The 24159-nt window shown below is 50.0% G+C and overlaps 2 protein-coding genes across 6 annotated transcripts; one reads left to right on the forward strand and one right to left on the reverse strand.

Moving 5' to 3' along the window:
* Positions 1-1770: 1770 nt before the first annotated feature.
* VAMP1 (vesicle associated membrane protein 1) lies at positions 1771-9667 on the forward strand. 2 transcript variants are annotated; one of them, XM_016190281.2, is made up of 5 exons: positions 1771-2066; positions 5235-5361; positions 5498-5656; positions 6694-6741; positions 7128-9667. In XM_016190281.2, coding segments are annotated over exons 1-5 (528 nt in total). In that variant the 5' UTR covers positions 1771-2064; the 3' UTR covers positions 7320-9667. The 2 variants fall into 2 exon arrangements, with proteins under 2 accessions (XP_016045767.1, XP_016045768.1); XM_016190282.2 differs by having other exon boundaries at positions 1909-2066; positions 6694-6745; positions 7128-7295.
* A 458-nt stretch (positions 9668-10125) lies between these two features.
* Positions 10126-24089, reverse strand: TAPBPL (TAP binding protein like). Of its 4 annotated transcripts, none has more exons than XM_016190278.2 (7): positions 23838-24079; positions 20294-20512; positions 18723-18995; positions 13202-13540; positions 11993-12295; positions 10584-10667; positions 10126-10440 (listed from the first exon to the last, which is right to left on the reverse strand). In XM_016190278.2, the coding sequence occupies exons 1-7, from the start codon at positions 23899-23901 to the stop codon at positions 10418-10420; spliced, it is 1305 nt and encodes a 434-aa protein (XP_016045764.1). In that variant the 5' UTR covers positions 23902-24079; the 3' UTR covers positions 10126-10417. The 4 variants fall into 4 exon arrangements, with proteins under 4 accessions (XP_016045764.1, XP_016045763.1, XP_016045765.1 ...); XM_016190277.2 differs by having other exon boundaries at positions 20294-20527; positions 23838-24075; XM_016190279.2 differs by lacking the exon at positions 18723-18995 and having other exon boundaries at positions 20294-20527; positions 23838-24089.
* Between the last annotated feature and the right edge of the window lie 70 nt (positions 24090-24159).

Here is a 24159-nt window from a genome sequence, read left to right on the forward strand (position 1 = left end):
ACAAAGTTGTGCTTTCATAATCAAAACCAATTTTAGATTTTAAGTTTTTACTCTCAAACCCCATACCTCTTAGCCAATGTCTTCAATCTCTCCCTCCTTCCTTCCAATCTGCCCTCTCTTCCTTCCTCCCATTTCTAGGCAACTATAAATCCAGCTATAACCCTGGAGGCAAAAAAGAGAAAAAGTTGTTTTATAGTTACTGGATGTGTACATTTGTGATAGACGATTTCTCATATTTCAATCATATATATATGGAAAACAGAAGGAAAAATATGGTAATGGTATTAGTAAAAAGTATTACTAGTAAGTTGGGTGATAGTGCAGAGGGTTAAGCACACGTGGCTCGAAGTGCAAGGACCAGCCTAAGGATCCTGGTTCCAGGCCCCCCCCCACCACCTGCAGGGGAGTTGCTTCACAGGCAGTGAAGCAGGTCTGCAGGTGTCTATCTTTCTCTCCCCCTCTGTCTTCCCCTCCTCTCTCCATCTCTCTCTGTCCTATCTAACAATGACATCAATAACAACAATAGCTACAATAAAAAATAAATAAATAAAAAGTATTAATAAAGTCCCACTCTTATACCAGCCTTGAAAGCACTATAAAGCACTGAAGAACCACACATGAAGGAGTGTATGAATATTGTATGATGCCATTTAGATGGACTATCCAGAATAGACAAGAAAGTGGATTTATAGCCTGCACCATGAATCCACTGCTCTGGTGGCCATCTTCACCGTTTGCGAAGCGACACCCCCCAAAGAAAAGTGGGGATCAAACTGGGATCCTTATTTTGGCCCTTGTGCTTCTTACTATGTGTGCTTAACTGGGTGCACCACTGCCCGGTCCATCCACCACTTGGCCCCTAAAACAAACTTTTTATTCCCCCCAGAGGGGTGAACCACTGGCTTCTGGTGAGAACAGGGTTTGAACCTGAAGCTCTGTCTGCCTCAGAGTCCATGTGCTGAGCCACTACACCAGGTCAGCATTCTGCTAAAACAAACTTTCTACGTGTTAAGAAAACACTGCATTACAGTTTTCTGCCTTTTTCTTCTTAGAGGGACAGAAAACAACAGGTCGGTTTTGCAGCTGATGGCGTCCAGGATAGGGATTCTAATTTGTAGTATGCCAGCGAGAAAAGGAGGGGGGGAGGGGGAGGGAGGAGAAGGAGGAGGAGGAAAGTTCTTGAAATAAAGAGAAGAAAAAACTGACTTGATGAATTATTGGAGGAGAGGCAAAATGTACGCGGAGGAAACATGGTTTTCATGTTTGTTGTTTGGGCAACAGGAGTACAGGTGGCAAGCTACCTGATGGGGACAGGAGGCACTGGCCGACCTGGGGTTGGGAGACTGGGAGACGGGTTGCCAAGGAACTAAGCCTTGGTGTTTGCTGAGATGGGACAGAATTCCACGCCTGGAACCTGTGGCTCTGCCTGGGTGGATTCAGTATCCTGAGCTGTGTGTCGGGAGCATGGAGACAGGTGGAGCGCCAGCAGGTCTGGGATGTGGGGTACCCGGGGCCCGGGAACCCCCACATTCTGAATCTGCAACTGCCCGCCTATAGGGGCCAGAGGCCGGGGACGAGGACAGCTCAACTAATGGGTGGGGCCAGAAAGGCCCAGCTCAGAGCCGGTGAGCCGCCCTTGCTGAGAGACGGTACCACCTTCTCGCTAGCACAGTTTTGACAGGTGAGCAAACTCCAGTTGCCTTCCCCAGCGAAACATCCCCTCTACCACCGCTACCTCCCGGGATGAGAGGAGAGCTGTGATTAGTCTATCTGCGGGGGCGGGGCGTGTTCGGGCTTGGCTTCAGGATTGGTCCCTGTCTTCGGACTTGGGCTTGGATTGGAAGGTGGGAGTGTCAGCGCGCTCCGGGAGGCGTGGCCGACACTGATAAAGCCAGGGCGCGGCGCGGCAGCTGCAGTCAGTTTCACCGCAGTCGAGCGTCTGCGCTGTCACCGGGAGGCGGGGCCCGGCCGCTGAGTCCTCTTCAAGCCGCAGTTTTCGCCCAGCCCGGTGACTCGCCGCAACCTCCGCAGAGGAGACGGACCCCTGCTCCCTCAGTCAGAGAAATGTAAGTTGTGTTGGACGCTGGGACTCATGCCTCCTTGCCACCTCTCACCCCCTGCGCCGGACTCTGCGGGACGGAAAATGGCGCATTGCAGCAGCTGCGGCGACTCGGGGCACCACCGCCGCGTGCCGCCCCCAGACCTGGCCGCCCCGGGAGGGGGGCCAGCACCCGATCCCTGCACCTGCCGCACCCCGCACCCGGCGGGCGGGGCAGGGACGCGGGGGTCCCGTCTTCACCGCACCCCTTCACGTCCCTCTGGGGCTGCCCGTGCAGGTCTGGGGTAGCGGAGCCCCGGAGGGGGCAGGGTGGGACGGGGAGCCCTCCTGGCCCCCTCCGCGCTTTGGGCCTCGGGCGGTCAGGGTTGCACCTGTGCCTCGGTGACCTGGGGGGGGTAGCCTCCCCACACCAACTGTGACGGACACCCCCTACCCCCTACTTGGGCGGTAAGCAAATCTCCAGAAACTTACCTGCAGCTTCTCTGGCGCCAGGTGAGCAACCTCAAGGGACAGTGGCATGCAATTCCAAGCAGCCATTCAGCCCGAGGCCACCTTAACGGAGACATCCTCCTGTCTTAAGCAAGTTTTTGGAGGAGAAAGAGCTGAGGATCCTCCCCTTAGCCCCAATGCATTCAGTTGAGTTCCTTCCTTCCTTCCTTCCTTCCTTCCTTTCTTTTTTATATTTATTTATTTATTTATTCCCTTTTGTTGTCGTAGTTGTCTTCTTGTTGTAGTTATTGTTGTTGTCGTCGTTGTTGGATAGGACAGAGAGAAATGGAGAGAGGAGGGGAAGACAGAGAGGGGGAAAGATAGACACCTGCAGACCTGCTTCACCGGAAGCCTGTGAAGCGACTCCTCTGCAGGTGGGGAGCTGGGGGCTCGAACTGGGATCCTTATGCCAGTCTTTGCGCTTTGCGCCACATGGGCTTAACCCACTGTACTACCGCCTGACTCCCTCAGTTGAGTTTCTGACCAGCTTCAACCTCATTCCAACTTCACTCCATCCCAAGTTCCTGAGGGAAGACTATGGTTCGACAGTTGTCAAGACCATAATGTATATAAAATTTCTTTCTTCTGTATTTCTTGCTCTCCTCCCTTCCTTCCTTCTCTTTACTCAGCTCTGGCTCATGATGGTGCTAGGGGTTGAGTCAGGATCCCGGGAACCTCAGGTCTTTTTGTATCACCACTATGCTAGCTCCCCAGCCCAAGACCATAATGCCTGAGACTGATCTTTCTTCCATTTTTCTTTTCTTCCTTTTGTAAGACAGGAGACAGAGAGGCAAAGAGAGAGTGAAATGGGTCACAGCACTGAGGTCTCCTCCCTTCAATGTGGTGGGGGCCAGGATCGAACTTGGGTCACACACATGGCACAGCAGCGAACTATCCAAGTAAGCTATTGGGCTGTTGGAAAAGTTATGACATATCTTTCCATATAAAAACGCAGAATGTCTTTTCCAACAACCTAAGATTTTTCCAGTTTGAGGTGGTTCTTATTACTGTCCAGAGTTCCCAGTATGGTCCCTAGTTAATTTGAGTGTTACTTCACTCTGTGACAACAAAAGGAAAGATCTCCTCATGTTACATAAGGGTTATAACTGATCTGGTATCATTTACTGCTGAGTGTCCCCAACTTCCAGCAAGGAGGAACTGAAATGGTCCCTTAGAAGGCTTTCTAGCCGCTTCACAGTTTCTCTATATTCGATCTCTGCATTTATTGCTGTCTGTGAAGTTTTGGTCAAGGGAGCCTCAAGATTCCATTTGTCTTCTTCTTTTTTTTTTTTTTTTGGAGGAGGTGGGTGGTTCTTAGTGGACTAGGTTCTGACAGCACCCATGTGGGACTAGAGGGAGAAGTGGGACATCACGAGAGCTCTGACCTTACCCATGTCATTGGTGCCACCATCCTGGACTGCTTCCAGGGTCAGACAACAGCAGTTACCCAGTCACTGACTTTCTCCCTCTTTAGTAGAGAGCTGCATGAGCTTTGTAGTTGCACAAGAGTTTTTGGGGTTCCCCAGGGGCTTTGCATCTCCCTTCCATTTTTCTCTGGCTTACCTAGAAGGAAGTGAAAAAGTGGCCCCTTGAATAGGGGTGAGTCAGATGTGATCTGCTGACATAGCCTCTCTCTTCAGATGAAGGAAATTCACTTTCCTAGGGAATAGGAGCTTCTGGCTGAAGTTGTATTGTGACATTGTTACCATGAAGCTTAACCCCCTACTGCCCTTTCTCATGGACTGCTGCCATATTTCAGGGGACTCTGCTTCTGTTTGGGGAGGTCTTTGCATAATGCCAGTTCTCCCTCCGATTTAACACAGCTCCCTCTTGCCTCAGGTTTGACTTCTGGGAATTCCCTTAGAGGTGCCTTAAGCCTCAAGTGTGTTAGGACATCCAGAGGAGTTTGTCTTGAAGACCCCAAGTAAGAAGATTCTCAGACTGTATAGTTGTGTAAATAGGATTTTTTAATGAAGAATTGGGGGTGATCCTGAGATCCCGAGGTGATGCCTAGCCTAGGCCCAGAGGTTACAGGCTGTCTATAGTTCACATCCTGTGAGGGTATCCCCCAGTCTTTTTGTTCTTGCCTCTGTTCTCAGAGCATCTGCATAATTGGCACAATTATTCAGGCCTCCCCCCCCCCCCCTCCCATTTTTTGTCGAAGTGAAGCTTTGGTCTTTTCTGCTCAAAGCAAAGCAAGCCCATGTTCCTGACTCAGCTCCTGCAGGGACGTCACCACAGGGGTTCTCTGTAACTGGATTCCTTGTGCAGAGTTGCCCTTTTCTCTTTGACTTTGGGGGGGGGGGAGTTACTCATCCTATAGGCTTATCCTGAGGGCTCCATCTTTTATCCACCTTTCTTCTACCCTGCTTCCCTTCATGCAGAGAGAGGAATACCAGGCTGGAGCTAGTATTTTGGCCTTTGTGCCAGAGGGAGTGTTTGAGTTTGGGTTAGAGAGGAGATGCCACCTTGGATGTTCCTGAGTCCCAGCTAAATGTTGTGACAGGACTGCCCATCTGTCATTTCTTGCCTCTGTTCTACCTCTCCTGCTCTACAGTGCCGAAGAGCCAGACTCCATCCTGTTGGCACATAGCCTGGTTACAAAGGTTGTGGAGGTCCAGGCTGAGAGTCCAGGGCTCCTTTCTCACCTCACTTACTCATATTTTCTGTCCATCCCTCTCTGCAGGTCTGCTCCAGCTCAGCCACCTGCCGAGGGGGCAGAAGGGGCTGCCCCAGGTGGGGGCCCCCCTGGCCCTCCCCCTAATTTGACCAGTAACAGACGGCTCCAGCAAACACAGGCACAAGTGGAGGAGGTGGGTGCATGGATTTCTCTGTGAAGGGGGTGTGTTCTCACAGAGGTTGTGGCTGAGGCTCCAGGAGGCAGGGCCAGACCATGACCCCACCACCCTGCTATTGCTCAGATGCTGTGTGTCTCTGTGCCCTCTTCAGGTGGTGGACATTATGCGTGTGAATGTGGACAAGGTCTTGGAGAGGGACCAGAAGCTGTCAGAGCTGGATGACCGAGCTGATGCCTTGCAGGCGGGAGCCTCACAATTTGAGAGCAGTGCAGCCAAGCTAAAGAGGAAGTACTGGTGGAAAAACTGCAAGGTGCATTCCCCCTCCCACCCCCAAGCCCTTTTCTTGAGCCTCACTCAACCCACCTAAGGCAAGAAAACCCTTCGGCTCTGCATTCCTTTTCTTTACTGGCATAGAAGACTGCCCCACAGAACTCTTGGGAGGGAATCTGAAGAGCCTCCTTCATCGGCTGCACTACCCAGAAGTGGCCACCAGGCTAGGCTAGAGCATTCGGAACAACTCAGTGGGAGTCAGTGAGGATTTGGAAATGGTTAGCAGGGCTGCTTTTCCTCCCAAAGGACTCTCTTGTATAAGTTCTTATCTTGCCCTTCCTCAGACACAACCTAACATTGATACAATCATGTAGGTAGGTTTTTTTTTTTTCCCTGTGGTGTGCCATTTCACTGCTCTGGGCCTTTTTTTTTTTTTTTTTATCCATAGAGAGGGGAAGCAGCATAACACTGGAGCTTCCTTTGATGCTATAGCCCCTCCCATTGTGGTATCAGGGCTGCACACATGGCAGAGTATGTGCCCTACTCTGTGAGCTATTTCTTCTGCCCATAGGTATATATTTTCCTTAGACTTATTTATTTTATATTATATATTTTTTATTATTATTTTAAAAATTTAATTTATTTAATTTATTTATTCCCTTTTGTTGCCCTTGTTGTTTTACTGTTGTGGTGATTATTGTTGTTGTCATTGTTGGATAGGACAGAGAGAAATGGAGAGAAGAGGGGGAGAGATAGACACCTGTAGATCTGCTTCACTGCCTGTGAAGCGACTCCCCTGCAGGGAGGGAGCCAGAGGCTCAAACCGGGATCCTTACACCAGTCCTTGAGCTTTGCGCCATGTGCGCTTAACCCGCTGCACTTCTACCCGACTCCCAACCCTTAGACTTATTTACTAATGGGAGAGAGAGAGGTGGAGAGACAGAGAGAACCAGAGCATCACACTGGCATATGCAGTGCCAGGGATTGAACTCAGGACCTCAGGTTTTAGAGTCCAGCACTTCATCCATGGTGTGCACCTCTCCTCTCTGGCTGATATGTGTATTCTTGTCTCCACAGATGATGATCATGCTGGGGGTCATCTGTGCCATCATTGTGGTCGTTATTGTAAGTAAGTATCGCTGAGGTTATCGGTGGGGTGAGGAGGTGGGAAGGCCCTGGAGTCTCCCCACACCCTGGCTGCCTGGGGGCGGGGCTGCTTGCACTGAGGTATGGAGCCGCTTCTAGGGTCTGGGTGGGAAAAAGGGCTGAGATTGGGGACTTGATGGAGGGCCAGTTTGCCCACTGCTGCTGGAGCAGGGGCCCTCCCTTCTGCACTCCTGGGCTGTGCTTGTCTGTCTGTTTAGGGTCAGCAGTAGGGTGGGTGGGAGCATGGGGAGGACAACACCAACTCCTGGAAGCCCTCTGCCTGTTTCCCTGATGTAATTTGCCCTCTTGTTTTTTCCTGTCTCTTTTCTCTCTCCCATCTGGGACTCCTTGGCTCCTGTGTCCAGTCTACTTTTTTACTTGAGAATGTGCCGCCTCTCCCCTGTTCTCCATCTCCATCCAAACTCATGTTCTTTTCCCTCTTGTTTGTTCTCTCAACACATGCCTTCACTCACTCCCTCCATCCCAGTCCAGGCTTCCCTACAACCCACCCCTCCTTTTCCATTGCTGTTATTTGTATGACATCCCTCGGCATGTAAAATGTTGCTGGTGGCGTGGCCTGGAGGCAACGGCAACAGCGGGAGCCTCCCCACATCTTCCCTATGTCACCTCAGTTTCCTCAGTGAGAAGTGGAGGCCAAGGGAAGGGGAATGGACACAGTCAAGAAGGTGCCAAGACCTAGAGAGCAGATGGGCACTGGTGTCGCTGGGAAAGGCCAGGCTGCTCGTGAATGGAGGCTGTGCACAGCTCAGGGGCAGTCTGGGGCTGCCCACTGGCCTCTGCCAGCCCTGTGAGGGACCTTGGGGTGGACCCCAGATTCAGTGTGGTTCCATCATGACACCTTTCTAGAAAGTTGAGCCTGAGGTTCTGTAGTTCTTTCTAATCTGTGGGTCCAGGATTTTTTGTGTCTTCTGGGATCTGATAGCCTTCTTTCTTTGTTCCCCAGAGGCCTGAGGAACACATACTCATTGTGAAAATGTGGGGACTCACTTCTCCTGCTATAAGTGGTCCCCCTGACTGGAAGGGGTGGATACATTTCTGATATATATATATTAGAATTTATTTACTCATGAGAAAGGTAGGAGGAGAAAGAATCAGACATCACTCTGGTACATGTGCTGCCTGGGATTGAACTCAGGACCTCATGCTTGAGAGTCCAATGCGTTAGCCACTGTGCCATCTCCCGGACTACTCTATATTGTTTTTATTTATTTATTTATTATTGGATAGAAATTTAGAGGAAAGGGGGGAGACAGGGAGCAAGACAGACATCTGCAGCACCACTTCACCACTCATGAAACTTTATTCCTGCAGGTGGGAAGCAGGGGCTTGAACCAGAGTGCTTGCACCTTATATGTGTGCTCAACTAGGCATGCTACTGCTTGACCCCTTACATTTTGTACTGTCTGTGAAGACGCCCAATAAGTCCATGTCCTCAAAGCTTGGGACTCTCAGTTAATTTAATTTTTATGAGTTATTTATTTTTTCAAAGTAATATATATTATTAGAGAGACCAGAGCCCTGCTCAGCTTGGGCTTATGGTGGTGCTGGGGATTGAACATAGGAAATCAGAACTTCAGGCATCAGAGTCTACAGAACCACTATGCTGTGTCCCCAGCCTGCTGAGCCAATTTTAAATACTGGTGTAGATGGAGAGAGAAAACCTGTTAAATGAGAGACAAAGTGTGCCATGGGCCTGATTTGAAAATGTTGTATGCAGGGGAGTCTGTCCTTCCTCCCTCCCTCCCTGTCGACTAGGAGCATGGAGGTGTGAAGAAAGCAAATACTCTGGGTTTTTCAGAAATCCTTCCTCCACACCTCTCCTGTGTACTTGCTGAAGACAGGGTGAGACAGGTGGGGCTTCCTGAGGCCTGGCTGGGTTTTTTTCCTATCCTGGGTTTTTTTTTTTTTTAGATTTATGTAATTTATTTATTTTAGATAGAGACACAGAGAGATCACAGATAGACAGAGCTTCCTTCAGTGCTGTGGGAGGTGGTGGTGTGCACAGTGGATCACTGTGCTGACCTGGGCTGTCCATCTAGAGCCACTCTCTGTTTCTTCTGCCCATCCAGCTCCTTCTCACTCCTTCCCTCTTCTCCTCCTTGTAGAGTTTGTGGGCACAGTGGGGCCTGTGAGTGGGAGCTGCAAAGCCTGTCTGGGGGTCACACGGTAGGGCTGAAGGAGAAGGCTGGGCACAGAGGGGAGCCCCCACCACCACCCTGGCACCCTCCCAGGCTGGGTTCATAGTAAGAGGAAGCTGAGTCCAGGTTGGTTGGGTCTGGACATCACTTTCCATCACCCATCCTCTTCCCTGTTCCTATTTCCCCTTCATCCTGAAGAGCTAGAAGAAGTAATTAATGTACTTTCCCACTGGTCCCCCAAGGCCTCCACTCTCCTCTGGGCTTTGCCTGACGTGAGGGTCACCACCACAGAAAAGTCACTATGTCCTGGATGTGGCCCCAGTCTGGAGCTCACCCACCCTGTCACAAAGGTTGTATCCTGGGTCTCTGTTCCCTTCCTCAGTCCCTCCCCACAGTGTAGCTGGTTGTGTTTTGCAGGGGGATGTCAGCCCTTCTTTCTTTCCTTCCTTCCTTCTCTTTCGCCCCACCACACCCTCCCCTGCCGTTGCGCCACTCCCACGTGCATGAGCCAATCCACAGCCCAACCCAGGACTTCACAGTCAAACGCCACCCAGCCCGCCCTTGGGTTTGCCATGGATGAGAAGCGACATTTCCTTTATGTGCCTGTCATCGCCCGTCGGCTCTCCCGACCCCCATCTTGTTCTCAGAAATGGTAACAGCTGCACTTTCACCAAAGGCATGAGGCCCACCCACTGCTCCGTGTTACTCCCAACCCAGGCAAAAAAAAATACAACTTCCTGCCACCACCTGGACTTGGCTGTTCTTTGGGTTGGGGTCCCTGGGGAGGGATGGGGGTATGCATTGGGTGGCGATGCCAGAGCTGTGCAAACACAGGAAGTGGTCTCCCATCTCAGCTATGCGTGAGAGGAAGTGATGACGGGAAGTTCAGTGGGCATCATGTGGTCAGATAGCTATTGGTTTCTCCCCCAAACCCCCACCTGGGTCCCCTACCCAAGCCCAGGGTGTGCTCAGACAAGACTCCAGGGGACACTGCCCTGGTCTCAGCAGTCTCCATGTCTTGTCCTGTGCTGAGTTCCTCTGTCCTTCTGGGCAACTGGACCTGGAGGTAGGGTTCAGGCAGACCCAGTGGGGAGTAAGGTGGGGCTCTGACTGGCATGGGGCTCACTGTGCTTGGAAGCCCAGTCCTGTCCACTGTTCCTCTCCTGTATCCTGCCACCACACCTCAGACCTAACTCACTTGTCATTAATTTTAAAAAGTTTTATGTATTAATGGGAGAGAGAGAGTCAGAGCATCATTCTGGCACATGCAGTGCTGGGGATCAAACTCAGGACCTCATGCTTGAGAGTCCACAGCCTTATCTACTGTATGACCCCCATGTCCTCACACAATGTCCTCTCAGTGAAAGCAGACAGGCAGGCATGCAGAGCTGGAGCCTGGATACCTGGGCTTCAGCTTGAAGGCTTCTTCTTGCCTTCATGGGAAACTTGGCTCAGATCCTCTGTGACAGTTTTTTCTACTCTGAGCCCCTCAGAGTCTAGGCTGACCTTGGCAAAGTAGCTAGAAGAAATCAAAGGGTCAAGATGGGCTTCAGTTGGGGTAACCCCATAAGTTAGGCACCAGGGTGAGGGTATTTGGAAGCAGAGCAGGCTAGCCTCCAAGAGAGGTGGGCTGGCAACGCTGGGGGGTGAGCGGGCTCTTACCGTGCTGTCTCTGAAGCACCAGCAACCACAAGGTGATAAGGAAGAGGCCACTGGCAACCAGGATGCCAAAGCCTGTTCTCTGCTCTGTGGGGGAGAGGACAGTGTGGGCGGGGGTTGGGGCTGAGTCCCCCAGAGTGTCTCCCCAAGCTGAAGGGACAGGTGTGTGTGTGTGTGAGAGAGAGAGAGGGAGAGGGAGAGGGAGAGAGGGAGAGAGACTCTGTCCAGGGTATCTCTCAGAAGTACACTTACTTGGTTTCAGAAGCACAGCTCAGCTCTGGCTTATGATGGAGCCTGGGATTGAACCTGGACCTCAGAGCCACAGGTCTGAAAGTCTGTTGTGTAAAACCCTGTGCATGCCCTGCTCTCACTTGGGAACCATGCATCTGGGCATTTGTTCAAGGCTGTTGGCTGACTTTACTACCTCTCCCCATTTTTATGGCTTTGTAGGAGAGATTTAGGTTAGATTCCTTGTTGGCCTTCAGACTAAAATTTATAGTCAAGAGCTGGGTGCACAGTGAGACCTCATCTGGGGATGCTCTGCTCACTGTCCAGGCCTTTCCTGCTCAAGACCTTTCCATAACGTTCTGTGGCTCTAGGAAGAAGCTCATTTTGAAAGGCACTGTGGCCCGTCTGCTGGCAGTCACAGAAACATCATAGTGGTTCTGCAAAAGACTCATGCCTGAGGTAAAGCCTCAGGTTCAGCACTACAGCAGGCCAGAGCTGAGTAGCACTTTGTCTTTCTCACTAAAATAAAATAAATGTTAAAAAATAAGTGGGAAGCACACTAATGCATGTAACTGACTACATGTTTCAGTGCTTAGTCCATTGCTTGGGTTATATATAAATGGTCAAGAAACAGTTACTCCTAGGCTGGTGAAATAGCTCACTTGGACAGTGTGTTGCTTTGCCATGTGATGACCCAGGTTCAAACCTGGCCCCCATCACATTGAAGGAAGCTTCAGTGCTGTGGTGTCTTTCACATACCCTCCCCTCCCCTACCACCCCTCCCCTTCTCTCTCTCTGCCTCTTACCTCTAAACAAGTCCACAAGAAATACTCCTGAAGTTTCAGCACCCCACCCTTGTGCCCTGTGTCTGGCTTTGTGGTTCTCTATAGTCTCTTCAGGCTGTGGTGTAGCCAGGCCTCTGCTCAGGCTACTCTTTCTGTCCTGGGTAGCTCTTCCCCTGAGCTGGCTGACCAGCTGCCACAGCTCCCTGAGTGCCTGGTCTGTGTCCTTGGAGCTCGCTGAGTGCAGGACAACTTACGGAGTGCTGGGGTGGGGCTGTGGAGGTTTCCCACCTCCCCCAGCAAAGCTGAGACTGTGAACACAGGAGGAGGGCCAAGAAGAGCTGGAGGCAGGGGGACCTGAGCCTGAGTGAGAGTGCAGGGAAGGGGGGGGGGCTTCCTTACCTGGAGGAGCAACCTGGGTGCTGGCCACAAGGGGCTCCTGCAAGGAGATGTGGGTAACGTGGCAGGTATAAGTGGCACCCTCTGAGCCAGGCTCTGCCACCAGGAAAGAGGAGATGCTGTACGTGCCTGCTGCATTCTGCCGGAGGCTGGAGAAGGAGGCATCGGAGACTGGGGTTGGGGCTCCCCCTACCTCTTGCCGGCTCCATGTCACAGCCATGTCCAGGGGGTAGAAGCCGGTAACATGGCAGGTGAGGCTGGAGGGCAGAGCTTCACTGGCTTGGCTCAGTTTTACTTTTGGAAGAGCTGGAAGAATGAATGGGGTCATCAGACCCTGGGAGGACCCACTGGGGGGGGGGTAGAGCGCCCATGTTACTATGCATAAGGACTCAGGTTCAACACCCCCCCCCAAGTTTCTTACCTGTAGGGAGAAAGCTTCATGAGTGGTAAAGCTACAGGTGTCTCTCCCTCTCCCTCTTTACTCATTTCTCCACTGGTTTCTCTCTGTCTCTATCCAATAAATTAAAAAAAATAATTTTAAAAGTAATCTTAAACAAAAAAAGTGGGGCGGGTGGTGGTGCACCTGGTTGAGTGCACATGTTACAATGCACAAGGACCCAGGTTTGAGCCCCTGGTCCCCACCTGCAGGGGGAAATCTTTACGAGTGGGGAAGCAGGGCTGCAGGTGTCTCTCTGTCTCTCTATCACCCCCCTCTCTTGATTTCTGGCTGTCTCTATGCAATAAATAAAGATAACAAATTAAAAAAACTTTTTTTTTTTTAAAAAGAAAAAGCAAAAATAGAATCTAATGACTGCTTGCTTCCTCTCTCCATGCCAGTGACTAGGGGGATATAATGATAAAAGGCGCACTGGTCCTCACCAGGGCTGTTCACCCAGCCCTAGCCTTCTGTGCTTCACCTATACAACCTCAGACTCAGTCCAAAGGGACTGGGTGATGGAGGCTGCCAGCCAGGGTGGGCAGGGCAGGGCAGGGCAGCAGGATCCTAACCAGGGATTTTCTGATAGAATTATTCCATGGTCTGATGGGACACCTCCTCTGCTTCCATCTGTGCTTCTGGGATGGAGCTGGCATTTCAGAGATGGGGACCACACAGCCTGCCTCTCAGGGAAGTGTACCTGCATGTGGATCTTATCTGGAACACATGCCTGCCCTGTCATCTCCCCTCCCCAGGATGACCGAGTCTGGCCTCACCCTGGACACTCAGTTGGACGATCTGCTGGGCCTGGTACCTAGAGGTAGTGATCTGACAGATGTAGGCACCTTCATCTTTCACAGTGAGGCTGGCCAGGGTGAGGGAGGCGTTCCCAGCTGTTTGGAGCTGTTGGGGTTCCAGGGAGGCACCCTTCTGCCCAGCCTGCCCCTGCCCCACTGTCCAGCTGGACACCAGCCGGCCGCTGCCCTGGTGCTGTAGCCGCCATTCCACTCGGGTGAGAGCCTCACTGGAGGCTGTGGAGAAGCTGCAGTGCAGGGTGACGGCTGACTTTAGCAGGCTGGTCAGTGACGGGGTCTGAGTCGTCACCTGGAACTCCACTGTGGGGAAGAAAAGGGGGCTGTGAATGTGGGCCACTTCCTCCTCGAGCCCACCAGGTCTCTGAGCCTTGGGTACAGCTGTCCCTGCTCTGTCATCCCCTTCCTCCTCAGGTCCTGGGGCAGCTGAACTCAAGTCCCATCAAGGGCTTAGCCTTGGGTGATCTGATGAAAGAGAATCACCTCTCTAGAAAGAAAACAAAAAGAGAAGGAGGGAGTTGGGGGATAGCGCAGCAGGTTAAGCGCAGGTGGCGTGAAGCGCGAGGGCTGGTGTAGGGATCCCAGTTCAAGCCTGGGCTCCCCACCTGCAGGGGGGTTGCTTCACAGGCGGTGAAGCAGGTCTGCAGGTGTCTATCTTTCTCTCCCCCTCTCTGTCTTCCCCTCCTCTCTCCATTTCTCTCTGTCCTATCTAACAGCAACAACAACAATAACAATAATAATAACCACAACAATAAAAAAGGGCAACAAAAGGGAAAATAAATAAATATTTTTAAAAAAGAGAGAGAAGCACCCCTCACCAGAAACACAACTGTTGGCTACTGCTGGCCCACAGGAAGAAACACCACAGCAGCAGAGAAAGCTCTGGAAGCCTGGTGTTTCCACTCAGGCCCTGCCAATTCCTTTGCTTAGGTCCAGGCTGATGCAGAGACTAAACGGAGTAAGAGGGGGCCAGGTGGTGGTGCAATTGGTTGAGCACAAGCATTACCATGTGCAAGGACTGGGGTTTAAGTGCCCATTACCTACCTACAGGGGCAAAACTTCAGGAATGGTGGAGCAGTGCTACAGGTATCTCTCTGTCTCTTTCTTCCTCTTTATCTCCTCCTTTTCCCTCATTTTCTCTATCAACAAATAAAAGAGTAAGAATTTAGCCAATGCTGTGGTGGAGGCTGGGGATGGAGGAGTGTGTACAGCACATGCCTTCCATGTTTGAGGCTCTGGGCTTGATCTACAGTCTCACAGGAACAGACCAAAGACAAAAATAGGCATTTTCCCTTCTCCCTCTTTCTCTCAAGCTATAAATAAAAATTAGGCTAAGAGCATGGCTCAGCAATGTGGAGTGGAGCATGTTTGAAGCCATGGGTTCAGTCCCTGCCACTGCCAAAATAAATGAACAAAAACACAGTGATGGTATTTATGTCAAAGATGCCTAAACTAAATCTAATGAGGAAAACATGTGAATCCAGATGGTGGGAAACTGTACAAGACAATTGTACCAGATTCTTTTCGGAGGAGAGGAGGCTGCTGGGGGTGACGCAGGCACATGCAGCCCTAGTCCTCGGAGAGCTCAGCTGAAACACTGCCCTCAAGTCACTGTAAAACTTTATTGGGGCAACTGTATAAGTTTGAAATTCGACTTTGTTTTTCCTTAAGACTAAAGTAAAATTTAAAAAAGGGGGGTTGACTTGGGGAGAACCAGAGCATCACTCTGGCGCTTGCAATGCTAGAGATTAAGCTTGAGACCTCAATACTTTACCTCAATACAATACACTACAATACCTCAATACAATACCTCAACCTTGAGAGTTCAATACTTTATCCAGAGCCTTGGATTTTTGACTTTCATTTTATTTATTTTTTTATTTCCACCAAGATTACCTCTGGGTCTCAGTGCAAGCACTATGAATCCACCAGTCCCAGTGGCCATTTTTTCACTTTTGTTTTTTCCTTCCTGTTTGATAGGACAGAGAGAAATTGAGAGAGTCGAGGAGGAGATAGAGAAAGAGAGACACTTACAGCACTGCTTCACCACCTGTGAAGCTTCCACCCTGCAGGTAGGGACCAAGGGCTCAAATTGGGGCTGGGCAGTGGCACACAAGGTTAAGTGCATATAGTGTAAAGTGCAAGAACCTGCTCAGGGATCCTGATTCAAGCCCCAGTCCCACCTGCAGGGGGAAAGGTTTGTGAGTCACTCTCTTTCCCTCTGTCTCTAGCTGGTCAACTCCTCATATTCTCTCTTAATTGGTGTGCCAGGGATGAACCTGGGGCCTGGGAGTCTTGGGCATATACATTTTGCATAACCATTATGCTTTCCATTCAGCTCCTCTCTAGGATTTAAAATTATATATATGTTCAAGCTGGGTAGATAGCATAATGGTTCTGTAAACAAACAAACAAACAAACAAACAAAAAACTTTCATGCCTGAGCCTTTAAGCTCCCAGGTTTAATCCACAGCATCACCATAAATAAGTCAGAACTGAGCAGTGCTTTGGTTAAGGAAAAAAATTAAAAAATACATATTCTGTTTGTTTATTTATTTTGGCCTCCAGGGTTATCACTGGGGCTTGGTGCATGCACCACTAATCCACTGCTCCTGGAGTTTATTTTTTCCCCTTTTTGCCCCCATTGTCTATCGCCGTCATCATTATTATTGCTGTTGTTGTTGTTGAATAGGACAGAGAGAAATGGAGAGAGGAGGGGAAGACAGAGAGGGGGAGAGAAAGATAGACACCTGCAGACCTGCTTCACCACTTGTGAAGTGACCCCCCTGCAGGTGGGAGCCAGGGGCTCGAACCAGAATCCTTATACTGGTCCTTGTGGTTTGCACCACCTGTGCTTAACCTGCTGTGCTACCACCCAACCCACCCCATTTTTTTTTTTTTTTAGATTTATTTCATGAGAAATAGGCTGGACAGAGAGAGAAGAGAGTGGCCAGAGCAGTACTCTGGCATATGTTGGGGCCAGGGATCTACTGCTATGCCATCTTATGGGCCACTCTAGGCTGCTTTACTTATTTCTTCAAAAGGTTTATTAGTTTATTTATGAGAAAGAGGGGAGAGAGAAGCAGAGCATTAGTCTGGCACATGCAAAGTTGGGGATTGAATTTAGCACTTCATGCCTGAGGGTCCAGCACAGTGCTGTCTGCCAAGCTGCTTTAGGCTGCTTTATTATTATCTTTATTTCTTTTTTAGCAATTTATTTATTTATTTTGGAGACTGAGAGAAGTTGAGAGGGAAGAGGGAGATAAAAAGGTAGAGAGCAAGAGAGATACCTGCAACCCTGCTTCACTGATCATGAAGCTTCCCCCCTACACGTCAGGAGTGGGGGCTTGAACCTGGGTTCTTGCACATTGTAATGTGTGTCTTCAACCAGGTGTGTCACCACTAAGCCCCACTAAGCTGTTTTTTAAAAATATTTATTTATTTCCTTTTTTGTTGCCCTTGTTTTTTTTTTTTATTATTGTTGTTGTAGCTATTGTTGTTGATGTCATCATTGTTGGATAGGACAGAGAGAAATGGAGAGAGGAGGGGAAGACAGAAGAGGAGAGAAAGATAGACCCCTGCAGACCTGCTTCACCGCCTGTGAAGCAAACTCCCTGCAGGTGGGGAGCTAGGGACTCGAACTGGGATCCTTAGGCTGGTCCTTGTGCTTTGCGCCACGTGCGCTTAACTTGCTACACTACCGCCCGACTCCCTAAGCTGTTTTATAACTAAGTTTTGTACTGTAATTTTTTTTTTTTTAACTACAGCACTGCTTAGCTCTGGTTTATGATGGTGCTGGAGATTGAACCTGGGAGTTCAGTGGCTCAGGCATCTGGATAACCACTATTCTGTCTCTCCAGTCCTATAACTAGGCTGCTTTACAAATAGGTAGGAGGAGCACCGTGGGGGGACCACTGCCTGGCAGGAGCACTCCGTCTCTCACACTGTTCCAGATGGCCAGGTTGGAAGGAGTTGCAGTGAAGCTGTGGAGCCATCTGACTCTTGAGTTGGCTTTACTACTGCTCTTCAGTTCTCTCCACACTGGAACCCCCTCTGCCAGACATTGTGGTTGCCTTCTCCCCACGTAGTTTTACTGTTGAAGCACCTGGCTCTGTGATGATGGGGGAGGAGAAGGTCCTCACACACAGCACATGGCAGCATTGAAGTGTGGTGTCAGGGTGGCCCTCAGTTCAGGCCAAGAAAGAAAAACAGGCCGTGGCGGCTTGCCAACTGGCAGGTCTAGGTTTATAGTGCACAGGCGTTTGCTCTTTGACTCTTTTGCCTTTGTTGTAGATTCAGAATACCTCCATAATTGAAGGGGCAAGGCCTTTCTATGCCAGGATTGGGCAGAATGTGGCAGAGAGATCTAAGTATTCCGAGACTTTCTACAGTAAAGGAGGGTAGCCCCCTACTCTCCTCTGGACTTGGTTTTCTCTTCTTGGAGGCAAAAATACTGGATTTGATGAACTCTAGAGAAACCTAGTTTCCTGTGCTCTCTAGGTTGAGCTGGGTTGGAGGAGGGAAATACCAGGTTTTACTAATAAAAGACAACAATTATCTTTGCTGAAATACTGCTGAAGTGAGTCAGGTGGTAGCTCAGCGGGTTAAGCGCACGTGGTGCAAAGCACAAGGACCGGCCTGAGGATCCCAGTTCGAGCCCCCGGCTCCCCACCTGCAGGGGAGTCGCTTCACAGGCAGTGAAGAGGGTCTGCAGGTGTCTTTCTCTCCCCCTCTCTGTCTTCCCCTCCTCCATTTCTCTCTGTCCTATCCAACAACACAACATCAAAAATAACTACAACAATAAAACAACAAGGACAACAAAAGGGGATAAATAAATATAAAAAAAAATTTAAAAATACTGCTGAAGTAGACCCGGGAGGTGGCACAGTGGATGTTCTCACAGAGCATTTTCAAACCTGAGGTCATGAGTTCAAACCCTGGCATCACATGTGCCAGCATTGCTTTGGTTCTTTCTCTCGTAAACAAATAAATCTTAATCACATTGAAACATTAGATGATCTAGATTTTTGTTTTGTGTTTGGTCATCTCTGAGGCTTCACTGCTCCAGGCTAATTCCTTCATATTTATTTATTTAATTTATTTCTGTTGGATAGAGACAGAGAGAAATTGAGAGGGGCGGGGGAGAGGAGAGGAGAGACCTGTAGACCTGCTTCACCACTTGTGAAGCTTCCCCCTTACAGGTGGGGACCAAGGGCTTAAGCCAGGGTCCTTGCACCTTATAACATGTGTGCACTACCATCTGACCCCTAGGCTCATTTAGATAGAAACACAAAGATGTGGGTTCAAACTCTAAGTCCACACCTGCAGGGGAGGAAGTTTTATGAGCCATGAAGCAGGGCGGCAGGTGTCTCTTTGTCTCTCTCCCTATCTCCCCAATCCCTCTCAGTTTCTCTTTATTCTATTAAAATAATAAATATATATTAAAAAGAAAACCTGAATCTTTGGCTTCTTTCCACACTCTTACCTGCCATCTGCACAGTCCCCTGGGGGCTCAGGGGCAGGTTGAGCAAGGGGTGCAAAGCCACTCCAGGCCCAGCTTTCCCCAGAGTCTTCATAACCATGGACATGCCAGGCCCCTCTCCAGACACCTGCACGTTGGCGATGAACCAGGTCACTGCGTGAGCCTCAGGCTCCTGCTGGGTCTGAGGGAAGTAGCGGGAGAGCTCACAGGTCACCTGCTTCTCATTGCAGTCAGCATGGAGCAAGGCCTCAGCCTGTTCAATCCTGACAAGGTCCACTGGGGAAGAAGGGGGGCATAGGGGATGAGCTGGACTCAGAACACTGGGGTGGGTACTGGGAGATAGCTCATTGGGTAGAGGCACACCTTGCCATGTGCCAAGTCCTGGGTTTGAATCAAGGTATCAACTGGGAGTACCATGGCACCAGGGGAAGCTCCACAGGTTGTGAAGCAGTGCTTCTGTCCATCAGAAATAAGAAGAGCACAAAGCTCAAGGGCCGGCATAAGGATCCTGGTTCAAGCCCCTGGCTCCCCACCTGCAGGGGAGTCGCTCCTCTCTCCATTTCCCCTCCTCTCTCCATTTCCCCTCCTCTCTCCATTTCTCTCTGTCCTATCCAACAACGATGACATCAATAACAAAACTATAATAACTACAACAATAAAAAACAAGGGCAGGGGGTTGGGCGGTGGCGCAGTGGGTTAAGCGCATGTGGCGCAAAGCACAAAGACTGGTGTAAGGATCCCGGTTCAAGCCCCCAGCTCCCCACCTGCAGGGGAGTCACTTCACAGGCAGTGAAGCAGGTCTGCAGGTGTCTGTCTTTATCTCCCCCTCTCTGTCTTCCCCTCCTCTCTCCCTTTCTCTCTGTCCTATCCAACAATGAACAGCATCAACAATGGCAATAATAATAACCACAACGAGGCTACAACAACAAGGGCAACAAAAGGGGGGAAAGACGGCCTCCAGGAGCAGTGAATTCATGGTGCAGGCACCGAGCCCAGCAGTAACCCTGGAGGAAAAAAAAAAACAAGGGCAACAAAAGAGAATAAATACGTAAATATTAAAAAAAAAAAGAAATAAGAAGGAAAGGTTTGGGGATACAGCATAATGGCTATGCAAAAGGACTTTCATGCCTGAGACACTAAAGGTGTCACGTTCAATCCCCAGCACCACTATAAACTACAGCTGAGCAGTGCTCTGGAAAAAAAGAAAAAAAGAATGAAAAATTCAGCCTGGGAGTGATGGAATCACTGATGCCCAAGAGCTTGACACTACAAACAAGCCCCCCCTCCAAAAAAAAAAAATGGCAAAGAAGTCGGTCAGTACAGCACAGCTCTGGGTCCCTATCTGTAGGGGGGATGCTTCACAAGTGGTGAAGCAGGGCTGCAGGTGTCTTTCCCTCTCTCTCTGTCTTTTATCTCCCCCTTCCTTCTTGATTTCTCTGTATCTAATAAGTAACATATAAATACAATATTAAAAACAAAACAGCTAGAACACTGTGGGTAGCTGGGGTGTCTTGGGAACTGGGCTGTCTCAGTGGAGGAATGAAGTCGAGGACACCTGGTGGCAGGGCTCTTACCTGAGGCCTCAAAGGTGACGGGGGGCTCATCCTCTGCTGACACTTGCCCTTGGAAGTCAGTGAAGCCTTCCAGCCCGCCCTCGTCCAGCACAGGTACCTGCTTCAGCACGAGCAGGGCCTTCACCGTGTTCCTGTTGCCGCCAAGGGCCCCCTGTTGCCTGCCCTCCTTTACCAAGAAGCAGTCCAGCACCACGTCCACTGGCCGCCAGCGCCCCTGTGCTGCAGAGACAGGGACTGGGGTGGGGGGGAAGAGGCTAGCAAGTGGCTTCTGTGTGCTTCCCCTAGGCTGAGTGGTAACTGTTCTCAAGTCTCTCTTTGCTACCAGGGTTACCACTGGGGCTCAGTGCCCAAATAACTCCACCGCTCCTGTTGGTCATTCCTTTTCCCTTTCTTCTTTTAAGATTTTATTTATTTATTTATTTATAAAAAATTTAAATATATTTATTTATTTTCCCTTTTGTTGCCCTTGTTTTTTTATTGTTGTTGTAGTTTTTATTGTTGTTGTTGTTAGATAGGACAGAGAGAAATAGAGAGAAGAGGGGAGGATAGAGAGGGGGAGAGAAAGACAGACACCTGTAGACCTGCTTCACCGTCTGTGAAGTGACTCCCCTGCAAGTGGGGAGCTGGGGGCTCAAACTGGGATCCTTACGCTGGTCCTTTTGCTTTGCACCACGTGTGCTTAACCCGCTGCACTACTACCCGACTCCCTATTTATTATTCTTTATTTATTTATGAAGCAGAGAACTCAAGAGAGAAGGGGGAGATAGACACCTGCAGCCCTGCTTAACCACTTGTGAAGCTTCCCCCCTACAGATGGGAACTAGGGGCTTAAATGCAGTCCTTGCACATAGTAATATGTGCACTGAACCTCTGGCTGGCCCCTTCTTCCTTTTATTCTGATAGTCCATCTTCTTATTTTTAAAATTTTATTTGAATGGGGCCAGGTAGTGGCTTACCTGGTTAAGCGCTCACATTACAGTGCATAAGGACTCAAGTTCAAATCCCTAGTCCCCACCAGCAGGGAGAAAGCTTCATGAGTGGAGAAGTAGTGCTGCAGGTGTCTCTCTGTCTCTTTCCCTCTCTACTTTCCCCTTCTTTCTCAATTTCTCTCTGTCTCTATCCAATAATAAATAAATAAAATTAAAAATAAAATTCAATTATTTATTACTGAGGAAGAGAGAGCATGTGTGAGAGAGAGAGAGCCAGAGGAGAGGGAGGAAGAGAGACCTATGGTACTGCTCCATGGCTCCTGTGATCCCTGCCCCTCCTCCATACCCACAGTTGGGGACAGGGGGTTTGAACCCAGGTCCTATGGTAACTTATCCACTCTATGGAATGTGTTGGTCACCTTCTTCTCTTCCTGAATTTTTTTTTTTTTTTTTTTGTCACCAGAATTATCACTGGGGCTTGGTGCCTTAGGCACACGACAAATCCACCATTCCTGGTGGCTGCTTTTTTCCTTTCTTCCTTTTGGTAGGATAGAGAGAAATTGAGAAGGGAAGGGCAGAGAGGGAGAGAGAGACAGACAGATATACACATACATCTGTGCTTCACCACTCCTGAAGTTTCCCCTTTGCAGGTGGGGACCAGGGGCTTGAACTCTGGTCCTCGTGCATAGTAACATGTGCACTCTACCTGGTGTATCACTGTTGCTGCTGCTTATTAAAATTTTATTTTACTTATTTTTTATTGTCACTAGGGTTATTGCTGGGGCTTGTTGTGGGAACTCCGAATCCACACCCTCCTGGCAGCCTTTTTTATTTTCCTTTCAATTTTATTAGATAGGACAGAGAGAAGTTGAGAGGAGAAGGGAGATAGGAAGAGAGAGAGACACCTGCACCCTTGCTTCACCACTCCTGAAGCTTCCCCACTACAGGTGATGAGCCACTACCTGCCCCTTCTTCTTCTTCTTCTTCTCCTCCTCCTCCTCCTTCTTCTACTATTTTTCTCTGCCTCCAGGGTTATTGCTGGGGCTCGGTGCCTGCACTACAAATCCACTGCTCCTGGAGGCTGTTTTTTTCCCTTTTGTTGCCCTTGTTTATAGTTGTTGTTATTATTATTGTTGTTAGTGCTGTCATTGTTGTTGAATAGGACAGAGATAATTTGAGAGAGAAGGGGAAGACAGAGAAGGGAATGGATAGACACCTGCAGACCTGCTTCACCACCTGTGAAGCAACTCCCCTGCAGGTGGGGAGCTGGGTGGGGGCTCGAATCCGGATCCTTGAGTTGGTCATTGCACTTCGCGCCATGTGTGCTTAACCTGTTGTGTTACTGCTCACCCCACTCCTTCTTTTTAAAACTTTTTATTTTAATTATTATAACTTATTATTTTTTTAGATTTTTAAAAATATTTATTCTCTTTTGTTGTCCTTGTTGTTTTATTGTCGTAGTTATTATTGTTGTTGTCATTGATGTCATTGTTGTTGGATAGGACAGGGAGAAATGAACAGAGGAGGGGAAGACAGAGAGGGGGAGAGAAAGATAGACATCTGCAGACCTGCTTCACCACCTGTGAAGCCACTCCCTTGCAGGTGGGGAGCTGGGGCTCAAACCGGATCATTGCTGCGGTCCTTGAGCTTCGCACTACCTGTGCTTAACCTGCTGCGCTACCTCCCCACTCCCTAATTATTATTTTTTAAATTATCTTTATTTATTAGAGTCAGCCAGAAATCAAGAGGGAAGATAGAGAGGGAGAGAGACAGAGAGACACCTGCAGTCCTGCTTCACCACTCGCAAAGCTTCCCCGCCCCCCCGCAGGTGGGGACCAGGGGCTTGAACCTGGATCCTTGTGTGTTGTAACATGTGCTCTCAACCAGGTGCACCATCACCCAGCCTTGAATTATTTATTAGTGAGGGAAAGAAAAAGCATGAGAGAGAACCAGAGCTTGGGCACATGTAATGCTGGGGATTGAACCTGAGAGTACAACACTTTATCCACTGTGCCACCTCCCTCTCTTCTGTTACCCTACAAACCAACTTTCTGAGAAACGCCTTTGGCTCCTGGTATACACCTGTTGGTATGAATTACAGTCCTGGACTGTCCTTGCTCAGCGGGGGCTTATGGAGCTATTGTGCCTGAAAACTGTCCATTTAGACCTGGGGGCCCTGTAAAAGCAAACATGAGCAAAATCACTCAGGGAAAAGGGAACCGGGCCTTTGGGCCTCTGGGTCACTAGCTGCCATCTTCTTAGACAACTTCCAGGGTCTAAGCTTTCCCCAGGCAGGTGGGGACCAGGGGCTTGAACTTGGGTCCTTGTGTGTTGTAACATGTGCTCTCAATCAGGTGCACCCTGCTCCCTGTATTTCAGGCCCTCCCCCCCAACTCCAGGGTCCCCTGGAGTTGTGTGTGTGTGTGGGGGCTGTCCCTTTCACCTAGGAGCGTCCCTACCCCCACCGCGTGGGACTCGACCATTCCACATTGTGGCCCACTCGGTGGAGAAAATGTCCACCTGCCGGGCTTCGGAGGGAGGCGGGAGTCCCTCGAGCCTTCCCACTTATGGAATCTTGGTGTTTCCACCCCCCCCTCCCTGGGGGGCACACTCACCGGGTTCTGTCGCTGCCGACAGAGACCAGCAGAACAGCAGGCACCATACCTCCTCTGCGCCCATGGGCTCAGCTCGCGGACCCCCACCACCGCCCCTGCGCTGCAGAAGCGGGGCGCACCCAGCACCCCAGGCAACCCGCCGCCGGTTTTCTGTTGCGGGCGCAGCCTCCTCCTCTTTCTTTCGCTTTCGCTTCGTGAAGGCTGCGCTGAGGCTGCCTAGGGGTGCAGTCTTGAGCACCTGCTCACCGTCCTCCGCCCTTCTCCGCCCCCCCCAAGTCCCCTCCCCAGGTGACCCAGCTGCATTGCGGGGGTCCAGTGCACC

This window comes from Erinaceus europaeus, chromosome 4, assembly GCF_950295315.1.
Source record: "Erinaceus europaeus chromosome 4, mEriEur2.1, whole genome shotgun sequence".
Lineage (NCBI taxonomy): Eukaryota > Metazoa > Chordata > Mammalia > Eulipotyphla > Erinaceidae > Erinaceus > Erinaceus europaeus.